The sequence below is a fragment of the Salvelinus alpinus genome, chromosome 2, assembly GCF_045679555.1.
Source record: "Salvelinus alpinus chromosome 2, SLU_Salpinus.1, whole genome shotgun sequence".
Taxonomy (NCBI): domain Eukaryota; kingdom Metazoa; phylum Chordata; class Actinopteri; order Salmoniformes; family Salmonidae; genus Salvelinus; species Salvelinus alpinus.
In genome coordinates this window covers 120,497,372-120,519,165 of record NC_092087.1, presented here as the reverse complement: position 1 = coordinate 120,519,165, position 21,794 = coordinate 120,497,372, and the positions used below count along the sequence as shown (strand labels likewise).

At 47.0% G+C, this 21,794-nt stretch overlaps 1 protein-coding gene across 5 annotated transcripts in view; it reads left to right on the top strand.

Moving 5' to 3' along the window:
• The window catches only part of LOC139568494 (trinucleotide repeat-containing gene 6C protein-like), a 63,127-nt gene that overhangs the window by 29,245 nt on the left and 12,088 nt on the right, over nt 1-21,794 (top strand). For 4 of the 5 annotated variants that reach the window (XM_071390351.1, XM_071390349.1, XM_071390348.1 and 1 more), the window contains 11 exons: nt 2,002-4,821; nt 6,588-6,797; nt 7,342-7,589; nt 7,896-7,953; nt 8,107-8,252; nt 8,723-8,866; nt 9,897-10,037; nt 10,214-10,333; nt 10,770-10,853; nt 16,671-16,902; nt 17,087-17,251. In XM_071390351.1, coding sequence (XP_071246452.1) covers nt 2,002-4,821; nt 6,588-6,797; nt 7,342-7,589; nt 7,896-7,953; nt 8,107-8,252; nt 8,723-8,866; nt 9,897-10,037; nt 10,214-10,333; nt 10,770-10,853; nt 16,671-16,902; nt 17,087-17,251 — 4,368 coding nt within the window. Of the gene's footprint in view, nt 1-142; nt 657-2,001; nt 4,822-6,587; nt 6,798-7,341; nt 7,590-7,895; nt 7,954-8,106; nt 8,253-8,722; nt 8,867-9,896; nt 10,038-10,213; nt 10,334-10,769; nt 10,854-16,670; nt 16,903-17,086; nt 17,252-21,794 lie in introns of those variants that run through there. The other variant, XM_071390352.1, reaches the window with a different exon arrangement.

The following is a 21,794-nucleotide window of genomic DNA, read 5'->3' as shown; positions in this document are numbered from 1 at the left end:
TATTTTCTATTTGTGCAGTTTTGAAGGGGGGGGGGGGGCGGAACCTAGCAGCCGGCAGTGCGAGAGGCGGAACCTAGCAGCCGGCAGTGCGAGAGGCGGAACCTAGCAGCCGGCAGTGCGAGAGGCGGAACCTAGCAGCCGGCAGTGCGAGAGGCGGAACCTAGCAGCCGGCAGTGCGAGAGGCGGAACCGAATGCCAGCCGACGCACTTGTTTTTTCTCTCTCAAAATGTAGTAGGAGAAACTTTTAATGGGAAGTCTTTTTCAACATTGTTGAAGTTAGGATTTGAGATGGGAATTTTGTGGTACCTCTGGTTACACTTTCTAGGAAGTGTAGAGCTGATTACAGACTCTGTGTGTGTGTGCCTTTCTACACGCACTGACGACCCTGTGTGATAAGGCATTCTGAGAAGAGGAGATAAGTATGTTGAGGGGGAAATTGCGTTTGGAGGGACTCGGAGGCGTGTTGCGCTGTATCTTAAGCCTAACCACATATCTGTCAGTCAGTGTGTCTCAAACAGAAGCTAGTCCCCCAACACTATTTGACCGGATTGTTTTGACCATAGCCTGGAGTTTATCCATCACAGATAAAGCAATCATGCAAATCACCGAACGGTCTGATAGAATCCAGTGGACTCCAATAGCGAGCTAATAGAAGGTAAGAATCTCTATTTGAAACGAGGTGATGACCAAATACGGCCCACCCGACTTTCACACGTTACTAAATAAATTCAGTGAAGCGTCTAAGGGGGCTATACGTTTTCTAAATGTCTAAGATGACATTGTAAATGCTTTTTTTCATAGATAATATAGCTAGCAATGGGATACCATTATTTTTTATATGACAATTGATGAGCTAATTGGATTTGTCAATTACAAAAACAAAAATAGATTATAAGAATACAGCCTTCAACAATGTGCAGTTTCATAACGTACGCAAGGTTGAGGTCAGTCTCATTTCTATTCAGTCTGAATTTACTCGGCTTGAAATGCAATTGGCCCCGACCCCGCGCTAAAGTAATGAAGACGAGTGGGAACAGCAGTGTTACGTCCTCTCTGTAGATAAGACCAGTTTAGTGGTTTGCTTTGCATGGTGGTCGGTGGATCAATACCTCCTCTCTTCTCTCCAACAGCATTAATAAGTCCATTGATTAGCTGCCTCATTGATTCATTACAGCCACATGGCATGAAGTGAGCCTATTATTAGTTGTTACCGGGACTTGTTTTTCTCATCGGCGTTAAGGAGAGTATTGTGTGTCTGTAGGCTGAGGCTATGTTGCACAGTGTGGGCTAGACTTATCTTGTTTTTCTCCTGCTTTTGGTATGAGGAAATATATTAACATAAGCATTTGAAAGATACAATTGAAGAAAGCGGAGTATTAATGTGTGTACTCTGCAGTCTCCACAGTGTCAGAGTGTCGCTGCGTCTAGTGCTTTGAGGGGACCTGCTGGAGCGTAGGGAGTGATGGATGAGGAGCCATTTTGGTTTCATTCCAATAAGTGAGCAGCTTTCCACTTGGGCTTCCCTTCACAGCCACAGCTAGGGGAGACTGATGGGCCTCTCAGTTCAGGGGGAGAGGGCGAGAGCAGGTGGGAGGAAAGGGAGGGTTCCATTTCACCCACTCACATAGAGGGAGAGTAGGAAGGAAGGAAGGAGGGTTAGGGGGAGTGAAAGTAGGAGAGGGAGGGCTCCTATCGCTCACCCAGCCACTCCACATCTGACTGCCCCAAAGCAGGAATATATGGATTTGCCATAGCTAATAGGATATGGGGCACAGTCTGCTGTACATTCTGATTATGGCAGGCATCTGACTGGAGAACAGATCAGGAGAGCGTGACCATCGCTCTCCTCTGACTGCTGCCATGTCGGATGGTAACAGTTTAACCAACCAAGGGGAGACAGTACAATGACTTCCTCTAGGAGCTGAGGGAGTTTATTACATGGTGTTCTGTCCCTCTCTTTCTCAAATGTTTAAATACATCTTTCTCTTTTTCTCCTCCAGACCTGCCCTTCCAGAGTGGTCCTGGTGCTCAGTATGAGAATCCCCACTGGGGAGCCTTACCACCAGCCACCGACCGCAGCAGCACCACCAGTAGTAGCTGGGATCAAGTGATCATCGACGGGAGCGACACCGAGGCCTGGCCCTCCATCAGTCGCAGCAGCGACAGCCGACCAGCGAATCCTTCAGAATGTGCCACAGCCGCTGACTGTACGAACCCAGAGACCAGCAGCAACATGAGCATGGCCGCGGGGGCTACTAGCCAGCAGCCCCACTACTCCTCTCTCAAAGCTAACGTCACTAACGTAGCTAGCATGATGCAGCCTGGCGGTGGCCAGGGAGTTGGAGCCATCGGCAGCAGGGGCTGGGGCTCCGGATCAGGCCCCATCACCATGGGCCCCACTGAGGGAGCCAAACCCGACGGCCTAGGGCCCAACATGGGCCGGAGTGGAGGAGCACCCGGCTGGAACTCCCAGCCCAGCTTTAGCCTGAACCTGAACCCCAACGCCAACCCCTCGGCCTGGCCCGTGCTGGGGCAAGAGGGGGCTGGAGGTGGCCCCAACCCTGCCTCACTACCTCCCAACGGCAGCCTGGGCAACGGTAGCCTGGGAGGGGACGAGAACAACAGCAGCAGCACCTGGGGAGGCATGATGAGCCCTGACGCCCCGTCCTCCAATAAGAATGTGTCTTTCAGCAGCATGGAACATCCCAACCTTAACACTGACGGACAAAACAGCCACCACACTAAGCAGCCACTCAGCCCCATCCACGGCCTGCCTGGCTGGGGAGGCCAGTCTCCTACAGAGTCCTCCCAGCTCAACGGAGACGCAGGGAGCTCCGTCTGGGGCAACGGAGACACCAAGACATCCGCTGACTCCTCCAAGAACTCAGGCTGGGACACGGCACCCTCCGGAGGCATGTCCGGCTGGGGCCACTCTGGCAGCGGAGGAGGCGGGAGTGGCGGTGGAGAAGGAGGCTGGGGAGGAGACTGGGGGAAGCCCTCCAGCGGTGGAGGCGAGGCCAAAGGAGGCTGGGATTCCTCAGATGGCCAAGCCCAGGACCAGCAGGTAAGCTCCTGGGGCCAGCCAACCCCGGCCCCGACTAGTGAGGGTAGCGGAAGCGGGGGCAGCGAGGGGCGCTCCCACCGCAGGGACGGGACCGGCAGCGAGGACGGAGGCCCCCCTCCCCTGCCTCGCCAAGACCTGGACCCCCGGGTGCTCTGCAACACAGGCTGGGGCCAGACGCCCGTCCGCCAGCACACCTCCTGGGAGATGGAGGAGCAGCGCGCCGCCAACGAGAGGAAAACCAGCGAGATGAGGGGAGGTGCTGGAGGGGACACTTGGAAGGGCTCCAACAGCCCCTCTTCCGGATCTCCACCGGACCCCCGTAACGGGGGAGCCAACCCCAACCTGGGACCATCTCAGAGGCCAGGCTCAGGGGACTCCGGAGGCAAGAGCGAGGGCCCCTCAGGCTGGGGAGGCCCTCCACCCTCAGGCTGGGGGGAGCAGCCTGTCAACAAGGCCCCCAACGGTTCCGTCAGTGGCTGGGGGGAGCCCATGGCCCAAGGCCACAACACCACAAACAATGGCCCCAAGAGTGGAGTTCAATCCTGGGGTGTCCCTGAGGGGAAGTCCTCCCCTACCTGGGACGACGGGCCAACCAAGACCCAGCAGAACCAGTCCCAGCAGAACCAGTCCCAGAGCTGGGGAGAGGGTCCCAAGTCCTCCCACGGCTGGGGCTCCGGCCACGGAAGTGGCAGCCATGGCTCCAATGGCTCCAATGGAGGAGAGTGGAGAGAACCGGCCGAGGTGAAGAAGAATGGATCCTCCAGCCACATGTGGGAAGGAGAAGGAGGAAATGGACGAGGAGGAGGAGGGTGGAAGGACAGCCCCAGAGGAGGTGGAGGAAATGGGGGCGGCTGGGCGTCGAAGCCTTCTCCTGCTGTTGGAGGTGGTGGTTGGGGGGAGACCCAGCATCCCAACACCCCAGCACCAGGATGGGGCTCCAAGCCCCAGGAAAGCCCCAACGGCCCAGCACCAGGATGGGGCTCCAAGCCCCAGGAAAGCCCCAACAACCCAGCACCAGGATGGGGCTCCAAGCCCCAGGAAAGCCCCAACGGCCCAGCACCAGGATGGGGCTCCAAGCCCCAGGAAAGCCCCAACGGCCCAGCACCAGGATGGGGCTCCAAGCCCCAGGAAAGCCCCAACAACCCAGCACCAGGATGGGGCTCCAAGCCCCAGGAAAGCCCCAACGGCCCAGCACCAGGATGGGGCTCCAAGCCCCAGGAAAGCCCCAACGGAAATAGTGGTGGTGTTGGAACGGGAGGCGGCAGCATGGGGTCCTGGGGCGGCCCTGCATCTGTAAGGCAGAGTTCCAACCCCGGCTGGGGCCCAGGGAGCTCCGGAGCCAAACCCGACCCAGCGATGGAGCCCACCGGCTGGGAGGAACCCTCTCCTCCCTCCATCCGCCGCAAGATGGAGATCGATGACGGCACGTCCACCTGGGGAGACCCTAGCGCCTACAACAAGACCGTGAATATGTGGGACCGCAACAACCCCACTGGAGGTAATGGTAACCAAGGCAACAACCCCACCCAGCCGCCGACCAGCAAGAGCAATGGAGGCATGGCCGTCAACAACAGCCACAACCACTCCTCCGTCCCCCCTAGCAACAACAACCACCACCACATGAACCACCACCACCCGCACCACGGACAGCCCCTGCCACACAGCCAGCACCACGGCAACAACAATGGATCCCCCAACACCGCCGCCCCGCACCAGGGCGGTGGACCCCAGGGCAGACCACCAATGGCCAACCCAGGTAAGAAACTGACCCCACTCACTGTCTGAAATGTCTGTTAAACTGGTTATTATGCACCGCTGTAATGTATTGTGGTATTAGCCCTGTGATTAACCTATACTGGAAAGACTACAAGTGAGAGACTTATGTCTTGTGTCTGAGGAAATATCCAACGTTCTAGTATATATTTTGTCATTGAATATTAGTGCGATTAACCAAAATGTTGATTCATCGTTTTTTTTAAACAACAAATTGAGCGACATGGTTCAATTATTTAAATTCCATTTTGTTTGCGGTTTTCTGTGAGCTCAATGTGCACATTGCAGAGTTTCTTTAGATATGAAACAGATGAAGCCCGAACTGTGCGATGTGGTAAGGAGTTTGGTAATTACCTACAATGATCATAATCCATTACGTGCCTACTTGTCCGGTCTGTTTCTCTTACGCCTGCTACATAAGAGACCGAAGAATGTGTGATCAAGAGGGATAGAGAACAGTTGCATAGCAAGGTCTCTCTACCTGATAATGCATGATCTAAGTGATTGATAGCTGCTATTCAGCAGTCATAAAAGTATGCCTTATTTACTTTGAAGAACTACTAAAATAGTGGGCTTGTCAGACAGTATAGATAGCAGCTCTATAGAGATGATGATGACTTGGAATTAAATAATTGTCATCAAATAAAACCCATTTAATTAACACAAGTGAAATATTTGTGAATGAAGGTTGATAAGCAGTTAATGGGCAGTCACTGCCATCATGGGACTTTTATTAATTGTTTTATTCTATGTTGCAGCATTTAACCCACATAATGCATAGTGCATTTAATGTTAAATTATTGGAATTGAAAATGTGTATAAACGAAACCAAACCGACCTTAAAAAGCACTAATCGCTCGGCATTATTGAACATGCACCGTGCCAGGGCTTTTCAAGGCACCCCACTGCAAAGACAAAAGCTTCAGTGAAAGCTGACTGGCAGGAAGGCACTGTTCTCGCTGAAAGGTTATGGATGAGAGTGAGACCAGTGCCCCCTGCTGTTTATCTCTGTGTACAACCCCAGTAACCAGAGACTGATCAACCAGGCTTGGCACACACTGCTCTAGTCTGCCTGCTCACAGTGCTCCTCGGTGGACTCAGCCAGCTCAGACAAGAGGGTCTGGGAGCTGGGCCAGGAGTTAAACAGTCACGGCTGCCGTCCTCCTTCTCTGCCTCCTTCTCTGCACTCTCTCTCTCCCTCCTTCCCTGCCTCCTTTCCTACCTCTCTCCCTCCCTCCTGGCCGGACTCTTCTGTCAGAGCCTGAAAGCCCTCTGACTATATATAGCAGCATCATGGCACCGCATCAACCTATGCTTACGTTCCAAAATAGCACCCTATTCCCTATATAGTGCACTACTTTTGGCCAAGGTCCTTGGTCAAAATGAATGCACTATATAGGCAATAGGGTGCCATTTGGTACACAGCCATACTGCCCCTGATTAACATGTAACAACTTGGCTCACTGTTTTACAAGGAGGAAAAGCCTGAGGATTGAGAATAGAACGGGGTGTAGTGCAAGTGAATGAATGGAAGCTAGCACACACTGTTCCTCAGTTTTATGGTTACATTTTCATCAGTAATGGAACCAGTTGGCTGGCAGTAAAACTAGACTGCCAGACTGTAACTGCTAACAATATGTCTGTTGATCACTGTTTGCTGGTCTTGTAAGTGAATATACTTGCAATAAAGTGACGCACACATCACTTTAAAGCATACATTTATAAATATGTCCTTCCCTCCTCTCCCAGGCTGGGGGGAGCTGCCCAGTGTCCAGCAGCCCAAGCCAGAGCCGGCATGGGGGGAACCCGCTGGCCCCTCTCCTGCAGTGGACAACGGCACCTCTGCCTGGGGCAAACCCCCTGGTGTTCCTGGAGGCTGGGGCGATGGGGGGCACGAGCCCAATGGACCCTACAGGAGGGGCAACAATGGACCTTCTGGACCTGCACCCTGCAAGCCAGGTTAGGACCACACGCCGTTGGTGTACAAACATGGTTAACACTCACTTCAAATAAAATATAAAATACTCTGTGTTTGTAAGCAGCTGAAAGTTCTGTTTTAAAGATTTGCTTTTCTAGATGTCTTGAGGAACATGGTGTCACTGGCGGTTTCCCTTGTACTATTTCTGCTATTGCATGAATTTTTATACTAGAAGGCAAGCAAGAAAAGGAGGGACTTGTGTGACAATACTGGCACCAAGTGGTTGCATTACAATTGCACGCAAAGGGGTTGCCCTTGATCTTTGCAAGCAGTCAAAAGTCAAATCAAAGTGTATTAGTCACATGGTACAGTGAAATGCTTGCTTGTCTACGTGCTATGGTTAGACTCAAGACTGCAGTATACTGGTACAGCAGAAACACAGATACTAAGGTTAGCTTGATACTACTGTTTAGGCACTACAGTCAGATTTCTGTGAACCAGCTATATTACAACAAGGCACTTACTAAATAATTTTTACTTGGTATTCATCTCCACGACATTTACCCTGCACTGCTCCTCTTCCAGCCCCCAAATCTATGCAAGACGGCTGGGGAGGCGGGAGGGAGGAGGAGATGGGCATGTCTTCTGGCCAATGGGATGCTGACGCCGGAGACATGTGGAACAGCCCCGCCTCCCAGGAGAACAGCTCCTCCTGTAACTCGTGGGGCCAGCCGCCCAAGAAGGGCCCGCCCAAGGGCAAGATGGGCAACCAGCCAGACGAAGCCTGGATCATGAACCGTCTCATCAAGCAGCTCACTGACATGGGCTTCCCGGTATGAATGTGATTCATTTTGCAATGTCAGAATTAGACCTGGGTTCAAATACTATTTGATATATTTAAACTACTTTTGCTCCAGCCTCCTGGGGGGGGGGGGGGGGGGGGGGGTACGGTTTTGTGATTATTATTTTGTCCATTAAGCCAGGCAATTTCAGTCGAGCACAGATATGAAGTATTTGAAATGATTTCAAATAGTTTCAGAATCCATGTATTTTAAATGTATGTATCAAGCATGTAGTCAGTGTATTGTATAGTTGAAGTTGTCACTGACTGGGTGTCTCATGTTGTCATTGTGTTACAGAGGGATCCTGCCGAGGAGGCTCTGAAGAGCAACAACATGAACCTGGATCAGGCCATGAGTAGGTTTTCCCTGTGTGTCTGACTGTGTGTGTGTCTGACTGTGTGTGTGTCTGACTGTGTGTGTGTCTGACTGTGTGTGGGCGCACATCTACGTGTGTTTCTGCTTGTTGCTGTGCACGTGTATTCCATATTTATCTGACCTCTCTCCCAAGGCGCTTTGTTGGAGAAGAAGACTGAACTGGACAAGCGGGGCATGGGCATGTCAGACTACAACAACGGGATGAACAAGCCGCTGGGTTGCCGTCCCCAGGCCCTCTCCAAAGACCCCTCCTCGGACCGCAGCCCATTCCTAGACAAGGTACTATATGAATACCACTGGCGTTGTGTCAGGAATCGACAGCCGTCGTGTCAGGAATCGACAGCCGTCGTGTCAGGAATCGACAGCCGTCGTGTCAGGAATCGACAGCCGTCGTGTCAGGAATCGACAGCCGTCGTGTCAGGAATCGACAGCCGTCGTGTCAGGAATCGACAGCCGTCGTGTCAGGAATCGACAGCCGTCGTGTCCGTACAATAGAAAGACAGCTAGTGAAAGGCATGTCCATTGACGAAGGATTAAACCACAAACGCACGTGCCTATGAAAAATGAATGGTGAAAATACAGGGCATGTCTTGGGCATGTTTCAGTCCCACCTTTTCTTATTACCGCGATTGGGATTCTGAGAAGTTTACAGTGTCCTTTGTAAAGCGTGCCATACACACAAAAAGTGATTGATTTAACTGAAATGATTTTGCTGACTGACTGATCTAGTCTCTCCTCCCTGGTTCCAGGACGGTGGTTTGTCAGATGACGCCCCCCCCTCACCGTTTCTGCCTTCTCCCGTCAGCCTGAAGCTCCCCCTGGTTAACAACCTGCAGCCTGGGCTGGCCCTGGGCTCCCCGGGGCTTAACATGCAGAACTTGAACAACAGACAGGTAAGGGGGGGGTGAAACGCATGCGCTGTGCCTCAGTCTCGTAATGAGGTAGCCCTTCCTGCGATTAGTGTCACCCTCGGCCTGAGAGCGAGTGTTCTATTATGGCTAACGGTTAAGACGTTGGTTCAGGTCCCGTCTGTGACACACACACACACATAGGTATACACTAACACTCAAAAACACACATGTATACATAACCACAAACACATTTACTGTAGATAAGTATACAGTAACACACAACCACACACATATGCTTACATGACAATCTCTCTCTCACACACACACACACACACACACACACACACACACACACACACACACACACACACACACACACACACTTCATGAACCCATTGCCAGGAGCTGGAGAATAGAGGGGCCTCAATATGCGACACTAAAGGGAAAACACTTTGAACGTAGTTGAGAATTCCATTCCGCTCTCCACCACTCTCCCAAGGGTCGTTACGTCCGTAACCTTGCCTGCGGAGCCCATTGAAATGGGATAGTTTCTGTATCGTCAACTTTACAGAGAGGCGATGCCATAGAAATACGAGTCCTTTATAGAACATGAGAGTCCTTGAAAGGCCAACAAAGCACTAACTCTGTCATAACATTATTGAATTGAACAACTTCTTGTCTGACACTGAACATAGTTCTCTTTACATAAGTCTCATTTTCCTTTATTGACATATTGCTGGAGGCATTTAAAGAGCACTATCATTTAATCACAATCACCATTTAATCCAACTGAATGCACCCCAAATGTGCCAGTTTCTCCAATATTGGTCAGTGGTTCAATGCGGTAGACCTTAGGTTTTCAACTATTTTCTTTCAAATGGACCCTGGATGATTTGGGAAGTGGTGGAGAAATAGCTTGTCTTTATTTGTGGTTTCTCTGAGACTGCGTGAGCCAGAGTTGTGTATTGTGAGGGACATCCTATTCATCGGCTGTCTGTAGGGAATGAGTGATTGCCATGTCAACTCTTATTGACATTTAGTAATTTCCTCTCGTGTTTGTGTGGGTGTCTAGATGCAGAGTGGAATGTTGGGCAGTAGTGGAGCAGCACTATCCCGGGCCATGCAGCAGCCGCCTCCTCAGCCGTCAGTGCCGCCTCTCGGCTCCTCCCAGCCTAGTCTACGCGCTCAAGTGCCTCAGTTTCTCACCCCTCAGGTACACACACACACTATGCCTCAGCCAAGTTTCTCTCCGTTCACACACACCACGTTTTCTGTCCCCCAGCCCCAGGCTCTCTTCATGACTGCTTTACTCTGTTGTTTTAAGATATTTTGAGATGTTCTGACCAATTCTCATCTCCTCTCTCTCTGTCTCCTTGTCCTCCCCTCCAGGTTCAAGCACAGCTCTTGCAGTTTGCCGCAAAAAACATTGGTCTGAACCCTGCACTTTTAACCTCACCAATAAACCCTCAACAAATGACCCTGTTGTACCAACTTCAGCAACTGCAAATGGTGAGTACAAGCCAAAGGCCCCTGTCTGCATTAGAAACAGGGTTCGTACTCACCGAACCAGACAGGATGGGCCTGTCTCCATTAGAAACAGGGTTTGTTTTAACCGAACCAGACAGGATGGGCCTGTCTGCATTAGAAACAGGGTTCGTACTCACTGAACCAGACAGGATGGACCTGTGCGCTAGAAACAGGGTTTGTTCTAACCGAGCCAGACAGGATGGGCCTGTCTGCATTAGAAACAGGGTTCGTACTCACTGAACCAGACAGGATGGGCTATTCTTATTGTATTTTTTATGGACACCCTCAGGGGTACCCCACAGTCTTTTGGATAAGGTGATGACCCTTTCTATTTCTCTTCGTCTCCCTCTGCCTTTCGCTCTCTTGCATTGCCTCTTTCCATCGCTTTCTTTCTCTCTTTGCCTCTCTCTGTTTCTAGGCGTACCAGCGTTTACAAATCCAGCAGCAGATGATGCAAGCTCAGCGCAACGTCTCCGGCCCCATCAGACAACAAGAGCAGCAAGTAAGAGGCCCCTGTTTCAACACCTATACATTCCCATCACTGTGTGTGACCCTCTGGCTCGTTCCTTTTGAACCTAACTTTCCATACGTATTTGCCCATGGTACAAGTGGTCAGAAAGTGAGAAGATGGAGGTGCTCAAAGTTTACCCATTTTGCATACCCTACCTACATCCATGTCTTCATCACTGGAGAAGATCAACCGTTGAGCGTGATATCATTTAAAAGCTTACAAACTATTTTATAATTTCAAAAGACAATGTAAAGTATTTTTTTTAAATACATCCTTTAACGTCGTTTATCTAAAACCGCATAACCTCAATTTATTATATATATATTTATATTTAGCGTTTTTGCATTTCGGCATATGTTGTAGGTTGGACCCGATTTGACGTCATCTGAGGTTTTTTGTTGTGCTCGCAATCGATTGATACGGCATGCTCTTGAAATCAAGGTGTGTCATTTCAATCATAGAAACAGAATGGACATATCCCTTCAAACCGATGAAATTTAGCTGGTACATCATTGACATTTGAATTGAAATGTTTACTTCCAATTGCTATGACAAAGATGGCCGCTGGTCCACCCACCGTTGAATGTCAACATAAATGTCTGTTTTATTATTTGTTTTATCTCAATATGTTTCCTATGGAAGACTTAAAGTATGATGTAAAACAACTGATATTCGCATTCAAGTCAACATTCTGGTGTGTGGACCTGCTACCATTTTGAAAGTTGACATTTAAAATGTATTCCCATTTCAGAACATCCACCCTGTGTTGAAGAACATGGTGTCTCAACCAATGGCAGGCACAACTCAAACACCAAAGATAATATCAAAATAGGGTCTGAGCTACAACATCTGCGAAAATAATCAGCGGTCACATTTTTTGATCATTGACAAAGAATCTATAATACCTGTAGATATGTGCTATAAATTGTATTGTTTACGATGAGTGTTGAAATAGACCGGATATGCTTACTTAAAGTTGCGTGTGAGTCAGGGGAAATGTGTTTGTCAAAAGCACCTCCAGTTGCTCAAACTTGCTATTTCTATAGAATGTATGGAGAAGTGGTTACAGAAGTTGGTTGCTTGTGTGGTTGGATCCTTTTTTTTCTTGCAAATTGGGAACTTCTGTAAAATAATCTGTGGTAAGACACTAAAGCAGGGATTCCCAAACGCTTTTGGCACGTGACCCCATTTTGATATCTGAAAGTTCTCGCGACCCCAACCATGTGATTAACAGACCATGTTTACTTTTTTTAATTGGGGCTATGGCAGTCAATTGCAAAACATTCTGACAGTATTTCTGATTTGTATTCTCAACTCACCATCACATACTTTTAATGTGGGGCTATGAGAGTCAATTACAAATTAGTCTGACATAAGATCAATTATGTCACCACCACTAATGACATGGGTGTGCTTGATACATGCCGCGTCTGAGCTTCTCAAAGTCAAGGGGTGTGGTCCATAGTGCGCACCTCATCTCTCCTGTCACATCCAACCTGGATTGATATTTGTTTTTAATGCAGACAAACGCACTGAATCGGCGTACTATGAGTTTTTTAATTCTTGGAGGGAGACGGCACAGTATTCCTTTTGAGTCAGGAACCGAAACTCCTCAATAGTGACCCGTGAATGTGTTGTCTGCACATATGGTCACATCGACTGCATGACCAGGCACGACTCCAACACCATCATTAAGTTTGCAGACGACACAACAGTGGTAGGCCTGATCAACGACGAGACAGCCTATAGGGAGGAAGTCAGAGACCTGTCCGGGTGGTGCCAGAATAACAACCTGTCCCTCAACGTAACCAAGACTAAGGAGATTATTGTGGACTACAGGAAAAGGAGGACCGAGCACGCCCCCATTCTCATCGATGGGGCTGTAGTGGAGCAGGTTGAGAGCTTCAGGTTCCTTGGTGTCCACATCAACAACAAACTAGAATGGTCCAAACTAGAGGTCGACCGATTAATCGGAATGGCCGATTTTAATTAGGGCCGATTTCAAGTTTTCATAACAATCGGAAATCGGTCATTTTGGACGCAGATGTTTTTTTTTCACCTTTATTTAACTAGGCAAGTCAGTTAAGAACACATTCTTATTTTCAATGACGGCCTAGGAACGGTGGGTTAACTGCCTTGTTCAGGGGCAGAACGACAGATTTTTACCTTGTCAGCTCAGGGACTCAATCTTGCAACTTTACGGTTAACTAGTCCAACGCTCTAACCACCTGCCTCACGAGGAGCCAGCCTGTTATGTGAATGCAGAAAGAAGCCAAGGTAAGTTGCTAGCTAGCATTAAACTTATCTTATATCAATCAATCAATCATAATCACTAGTTATAACTACACATGGTTGATGATATTACTAGTTTATCTAGCGTGTCCTGCGTTGCATATAATCGATGCAGTGCGCATTCGCGAAAAAGGACTGTCGTTGCTCCAACGTGTACCTAACCATAAACATCAATGCCTTTCTTAAAATCAATAGACAGAAGTATATATTTTTAAACCTGCATATTTAGCTAAAAGAAATCCAGGTTAGCAGGCAATATTAACCAGGTGAAATTGTGTCACTTCTCTTGCGTTCATTGCACGCAGAGTCAGTATATGCAACAGTTTGGGCCGCCTGGCTCATTGCGAACTAATTTGCCAGAATTTTACGTAATTATGACATAACATTGAAGGTTGTGCAATGTAACAGGAATATTTAGACTTATGGATGCCACCCGTTAGATAAAATACGGAACGGTTCCGTATTTCACTGAAAGAATAAACGTTTTGTTTTCGAGATGATAGTTTCCGGATTCGACCATATTAATGACCTAAGGCTCGTATTTCTGTCTGTTATTATGTTATAATTAAGTCTATGATTTGATAGAGCAGTCTGACTGAGCGATGGTAGGCACCAGCAGGCTCGTAAGCATTCATTCAAACAGCACTTTCGTGCGTTTTGCCAGCAGCTCTTCGCAATGCTTCAAGCATTGTGCTGTTTATGACTTCAAGCCTATCAACTCCCGAGATTAGGCTGGTGTAACCGATGTGAAATGGCTAGCGAGTTAGCGGGGTGTGCGCTAATAGCGTTTCAAACGTCACTCGCTCTGAGACTTGGAGTAGTTGTTCCCCTTGCTCTGCATGGGTAACGCTGCTTCGAGGGTAGGGTGGCTGTTGTCGATGTGTTCCTGGTTTGAGCCCAGGTAGCGGCGAGGAGAGTGATGGAAGCTATACTGTTACACTGGCAATACTAAAGTGCCTATAAGAACATCCAATAGTCAAAGGTATATGAAATACAAATCGTATAGAGAGAAATAGTCCTATAATTCCTATAATAACTACAACCTAAAACTTCTTACCTGGGAATATTGAAGACTCATGTTAAAAGGAACCACCAGCTTTCATATGTTCTCATGTTCTGAGCAAGGAACTTAAACGTTAGCTTTTTTACATGGCACATATTGCACTTTTACTTTCTTCAACACTTTGTTTTTGCATTATTTAAACCAAATTGAACATGTTTCATTATTTATTTGAGGCTAAATTGATTTTATTGATATATTATATTAAGTTAAAATAAGTGTTCATTCAGTATTGTTGTAATTGTCAGTATTACAAACAAATAAAAAATATCGGCTGATTAATCGCTATCGGCTTTATTTGGTCCTCCAATAATCGGTATCGGTATCAGCGTTGAAAAATCATAATCGGTCGACCTCTAGTTCAAACACACCAAGACAGTCGTGAAGAGGGCACGACAAAGCCTATTCCCCCTCAGGAAACTAAAAAGATTTGGCATGGGTCCTGAGATCATCAAAAGGTTCTTCAGCTGCAACATCGAGAGCATCCTGACCGGTTGCATCACTGCTTTGTACGGCAATTGCTCGGCCTCTGACCGCAAGGCACTACAGAGGGTAGTGAGTACGGCCCAGTACATCAGTGGGGCTAAGCTGCCTGCCATCCAAGACCTCTACCCCAGGCGGTGTCAGAGGAAGGCCCTAAGAATTGTCAAAGACCCCAGCCACCCCAGTCATAGACTGTTCTCTCTACTACCGCATGGCAAGCGGTACTGGAGTGCCAAGTTTAGGACAAAAAGGCTTCTCAACAGTTTTTACCCCCAAGCCATAAGACTTCTGAATAGGTAATCAAATGGCTACCCGGATGTGTGCCTTCCCTAACCCCTCTTTTTATGCTGCTGCTACTCTCTGTTTATCATATATGCATAGTCACTTTAACTATACATTCATGTACATACTACCTCAATTGGGCCGACCAACCAGTGCTCCCGCACAGTGGCTAACTGGGCTATCTGCATTGTGTCCCACCCACCACCCGCCAACCCCTCTTTTACACTACTGCTACTCTCTGTTCATCATATATGCATAGTCACTTTAACCATATCTACATGTACATACTCCTTCAATCAGCCTCACTAACCGGTGTCTGTATGTAGCCTCGCTACTTTTATAGCCTCGCTACTGTATATAGCTTGTCTTTTTACTGTTGTTTTATTTCTTTACCTACCTATTGTTCACCTATTTTGCGCCTTTGGTTAGAGCCTGTAAGTAAGCATTGTATTCAGCGCACGTGACAAATAAACTTTGATTTGACATCGCAGCTTGATCAGCTGTTCCATTTCACTTACTGATCCAGGATCACAAACGGATTTCGCTGATTTGGTCACTCATCTGTATCCTTTTTTTTGTATTTGCCCTGCATGATTGCTTTCAGTTTCCCAAATATGTCTGTTACATAGGCAAGGAGACATGTTTTATTTTCAGCAAAGTCTGTTTTTTACATCCATTGCAAATGACAATTCCTCTCAATTTAAAAAAAATAAAAAATCTTTCCCACACTCCCCCTCGATAACCACCAAGCCTCGGTTTGAAATGGAACGTTGTCATGCTCTGATCCCATATCTCCGCATAGTTTTGGGAACAGGCGTGCGCGATGTAGTTTACAATCGAAGTTACCTGCTGCATATCCGAGTTCAGCGCTCTTGCTGCCAGTTACTTTCGGTGTACTTATTATAACTCAGTGGGTGTATCATACAATGCATCCTTATGGTAGATTGAAACTCATTCGTAACTAGTGGACTCAGTTTTTCGTCAATATAGCCACGCTGAACATCACCTGTGCTGTTTCATGCTTGTGAATCGTGAGACAGAACAATATGTCCTCGTGAATAGCATCCCCTGACAAGTCAATGCATCTCGGCCCACACAGCTAACGTCCATTTGGAGAGAATAAGGTGGGGAGTTTGAGTCTTTCAGTTTGAGTCTTTCAGTCAGTTTCCTCTTGATTGCTAACTATAGCTGTCAATTCAGTGTTATCTGACAAAGGAATTGATGTGATTTTCTGTGCCTCTGCTTCCCCACACATTGTTTTCACCATATCAATTGCGGTTGGTAATATCAGTCTCTGCAATAGTGTGTAGTTTCATAGTCATTCACAGTGAGAATGATTCAAGTGCAATGGAGAAGTGCGGCCTTTTCCCGCTACCTAAGGGCTCTGGTTGAATTTATACTTTTAGATTTGAATCCTCTTGATTTTAGATGTTTAATGTTAAACACATTTACAATGATTTTGAAAGACAAACCTGACCCCATTTTCATAGACCCCAGTTTTGGGAACCGCTGCACTAAAGGCTGTCTTTTCCCACCAGATAAGTGACTGTTGATGAGGTGCTGATTGTAGGAGTCATGCCACGGTCTGTTGGTCTTGGTCATTGTAACCTTATGCCCTCACTCTTTTTCTCCTTTGTACCCCTTTTTCTCCTGTTCTGTTTCTTTCTCAATCTCTCTCCTCCCCCCTCCAGGTTGCACGTACAATCAGTAACATGCAGCAGCAGATCCAACAGCACCAGCGTCAGCTGTACCAGGCCCTGCTGATGAAGCAGCAGCCCCCCGGCTCCCACTCCGGCCTGCACCCCGGCCAAGGCAAATCAGCCCTGGACTCGTTCCCAGGCCACCCCCAGGCACCGGGTCTCTCCGACCTGCACACCAAAGAGCCGCAGTCTTCTCCCAACTCCTACAGCCCCTACCCCCTCTGTGAGTCCAGCACTCACACTGTCACTCACACGTGCACTCCTTCAGCCCCTACGCTCTCTCTACATCTCTCACAAACAAGCTGTTTGTGTAACTAGTAAGCCTTATATACGTCAGTATAAGTCCCTTTATTTATCTGGTTTGTGTTGAGCTGTGTATTCAATGTTAGATTTTTTCTCTCTCTTAGCTGGACTCAATCCAAACATGAATGTAAACTGCATGGAGGTGGGGGGCCTGTCCATGAAGGAGCCTCCCCAGCCCCAGTCCCGTCTGTCCCAGTGGACCCACCCCAACTCCATGGACAGCCTCTCTGGAAACTCCTCCCACATGGAGGCCAACCTCAATAAGCACGGTAGGAGGAACACTAGGAACTTTGAAGTCTCATTCAATTTAGTTTTTCCCCTGGGGGGTGCAATAAATAAACATATACACGCTGTCAAACAAGAAATCAATCTATTAGTCATCTCGATAGGAATATTGGGTTTTCTGCTCACTTAGTCGATTTTCTTCTACGATATAGTGACTTATTTGACTCGCTCTAAATAACATTAACGTATTTCACACCAACTCTCTCACCAGCCAACAGACATTCTCTGGGTTTCTTTCACACGGTTTTGCATTCACAACAGACACGTTAACACTGGAAATATAACGTGTGAGCCACAAACACCACCTCCCCTAACCTCTCCCACTGTGGCGCGAGCAACAAGCTGCTGTGCTGCCCTTCTTATAGTGATCAACTTGTACCAGTAAACAGGCGTTGTCATTACTCTAAGGCTTTTGTATGTTTGCACATATCTCAATGATGAAACGGTGTGGGAAATCTCAACTGGAAGTATTCAGTATGAAATCAATTGTTTATCTCTTTAGTGTCTGACATTTAAAATGACTATTTAAATCCATATCTATTTCTTAAGTGATGTCTCACGTTGATATTCGTCTGGATGTATCCTTGCGACCCAGTGTTCCTTTTGCCCTCCATACTCCACTAAGAGCAACACTGACAACCACTCTTACTTTGTCATGTTTTTAAGCCTCTATGATTGAGGCATCTATATACAGTACCAGTCAAAAGTTTGGACACACCTACTCATTCAAGGGTTTTTCTTTATTTTTACTATTTTCTCCTTTATAGAATAATAGTGAAAGACATCAAAACTATGAAATAACACATATGGAATCATGTAGTAACAAAGTGTTACAAATCAATATATTTGAGATTGTTGAGAGTACCCACCCTTTGCCTTGATGAAAACTTTCCATACGTTTGGCATTCTCTCAACCAGCTTCACCTGGAATGCTTTTCCAACAGTCTTGAAGGAGTTCCCACATATGCTGAGCATTTGTTGGCTGCTTTTCCTTCACTCTGCGGTCCAACTCATCCCAAACCATCTCAATTGAGTTGAGGTCAGGTGATTGTGGAGGCCAGGTCATCTGATGCAGCACTACATCACTCCTCCTTGGTCAAATAGCCCTTACACCGCCTGGAAGTGTGTTGTCAGTGTAGTAAGTAGAATGGCGCCGGGGGGATGGCTGACGTTTTACGTGCTCCTAACCAACTGCTATTTTGAATTTTTTTGTTGTTGCATTTAACGTATTTATTTTTTTACCTATTTTGTACATAATGTTGCTGCTACCATCTCTTATGACCGGAAAATAACTTCTGGACATCAGAACTGCGATTACTCACATCGAACTGGAAGAAGCTTTTTTCTTTAACATGTCCGACACAAAGGATATACTGCTTTCTCGGCAGCAGGCCCAAATCCCTGTCATTTGCATGAAGAAAAGCCTGAGAAAAGGGGGGCGGAGGTCCGGCAGCCTTCTGAGAATTCATAAGCGAGTGAGCAAACCTCCACTGCCATCCGTTCTATTGGCCAACGTGCAATCATCATAAAATCGATGACCTAGGATTATCCTACCAACGGAACAGTAAAAACTGTAATATGTTTCATTGAGTCGTGGCTGAACGACGATATGGATAATATAGAGCTGGCGGGATTTTGCATGCACCGGCAGGTCAAGAAGCTACCTCTGGTAAGACGAGGGGTGGGTGGGTGTGCCTTTGTCAATAACAGCTGTTGCGCAATGTCTAATATTAAAGAAGTCTCAGGGTATTGCTCGCCTGAGGTAGAGTACTTTATGATAAGCTGTAGACAACACTGTTAGGTTCTTACTTTTCAGAGTATATAACTCACGGACAATAGAGAAGCTTAACCAAGTTTAATTCTTCCCAAAGGGTCGACACAGCTGTATTCAGACAACAGACATGGCTTCCCCCGTGATGGTGTTCATACCCCACTTTGGGTGGAGTCTCTTCCTTATCCCTAAACATTGCATCCTTCCTGCCAAGCAGGGAACTAAGTGATATGAGCCTTCAACGGTTTCTCCCCTTATCAGTACTGTCACGTGATTGTTTTCCCTGTACTCAGCCCCTCCTACGCTTTATTATGGCATACCTCATGTCTCTTGTGTAAATAATGTTCCTATACTCTGAGTATAACAATGTTCAAAGTTTACTCCAGACTCCAACGCTATCTACCAAGAGTTCTCATCTATATTATTCCTAGCCATCTAACACCACAAAACAAAGCTGGCACTAAGACCGCTCTCAACCAACTGTATAAGGCCATAAGCAAACAAGAAAATGCTCATCCAGAAACGGCGCTCCTTTTGGCCGGGGACATTAATGCAGGCAAACTTAAATCCGTTTTACCTCATTTCTACCAGCATGTCACATTTGCATCCAGAGGGGGGGGAAACTCGACCACCTTTACTCCACACACAGAGATGGATACAAAGCTCTCCCCCGCCCTCCATTTGGCAAATCTGACCATAATTCTATCCTTCGGTTTACAAACAAAAATTAAAGCAGGAAGTACCAGTGACTCGCTCAATACGGAAGTAGTCAGATGACGCTGATGCTACGCTATAGGACTGTTTTGCTAGCACAGACTGGAATATGTTCCGGGATTCATCCAATGGCATTGGAGTATACCACCTCAGTCATCGGCTTCATCAATAAGTGCATTGACGACGTCATCCCCACAGTGACCGTACGTACATATCCCAACCAGAAGCAATGGATTACAGGCAACAGATGAGCTAAATGCCTTCTTATGCTCGCTTCGAGGGAAGTAACTCTGAAGTATGCATGAGAGCACCAGCTGTTCTGAACGACTGTGTGATAACACTCTCGGTAGCCGATGTGAGCAAGACCTTTAAACAGGTCATTTTCACAAAAAACGCGGGCCAGACAGATTACCAGGACGTGTACTCAAAACATGCGCGGACCAACTGGCAAGTTCACTGCCATTTTCAACCTCTCCCTTGACAGTCTGTAATACCTACATGTTTCAAGCAGACCACCATAGTGCCTGTGCCCATGGAAGTGAAGGTAACCTGCCTAAATGATTACCGCCCCGTAGCACTCACGTCGGTAGCCATGAAGTGGTTTGAAAGGCTGGTCACGGCTCACATCGACAGCATCCTTCCGGATACCCTAGACCCACTCCAATTTACATACCGCCCCAACAGATCCACAGATGATGCAATCTCAATCGCACTCCACACTGCTCTTTCTCATCTGGAGAAAAATAACATCTATGTGAGAGTGTTAATTGACTACAGCTCAGCGTTCAACACCATGGTGCCCACAAAGCTCATCACTAAGCGAAGGACCCTGGGACTAAACACCTCCCTCTGCAACTGGATCCTGGACTTCCTGACGGACAATGCTTGAAGTATTGCGAAGAGCTGCTGGCAAACGCAGTAAAGTGCTGTTTGAATGAATGGTTACGAGCCTGCTGCTGCCTACCACCGCTCAGACTGCTCTATCAAATCATAGACTTAATTATAATATAATAACACACAGAAATACAAGCCTTGGGTCATTAATATGGTCAAATCCGGAAACTATAATTTCGAAAACAACGTTTGTTCTTTCAGTGAAATACGGAACCGTTCCGTATTTTATCAAATGGGTGGCATCCATAAGTCTTAATATTGCTGTTACATTGCACAAGCTTCAATGTTATGTCATAATTACGTAAAATTCTGGCAAATTAGTTCGCAATGAGCCAGGCGGCCCAAACTGTTGCATATACCCTGACTCTGCGTGCAATGAACGCAAGAGAAGTGACACAATTTTCCTAGTTTAATATTGCCTGCTAACATGAGTTTCTTTTAACTAAATATGCTGGTTTAAAAAATATATACTTCTGTGTATTGATTTTAAGAAAAGCATTGATGTTTATGGTTAGGTACATTCATGCAACGATTGTGCCTTTTCACAAATGCGCTTTTGTTAAATCATCCCGTTTGGCGAAGTTGTCTGTCTTTGTTAGGAAGAAATGGTCTTCACAGTTTGCAACGAGCCAGGCGGCCCAAACTACTGCATATACCCTGACTCTGTTGCACAGAACGCAAGAGAAGTGACAATTTCCCTAGTTAAAATAAATTCATGTTAGCAGGTAATATTAACTAAATATGCAGGTTTAAAAAATATATACTTGTGTATTGATTTTAAGAAAGGCGTTGATGTTTATGATTAGGTACACATTGGTGCAACGACAGTGCTTTTTTCGCGAATGTGCTTGTTAAATCACCCGTTTGGCGAAGTAGGCTGTGATTCAATGATAAATTAACAGGCACAGCATCGATTTATATGCAACGCAGGACAAGCTAGATAAACTAGTAATATCATCAACCATGTGTAGTTAACTAGTGATTATGTTAAGAGTGATTGTTTTTTTATAAGATACGTTTAATGCTTGCTAGCACCTTACCTTGGCTCCTTGCTGCACTCGCATAACAGGTAGTCAGCCTGCCACTCAGTCTCCTCGTGGAGTGCAATGTAATCGGCCATGATCGGTGTCCAAAAATGCTGGTTACCG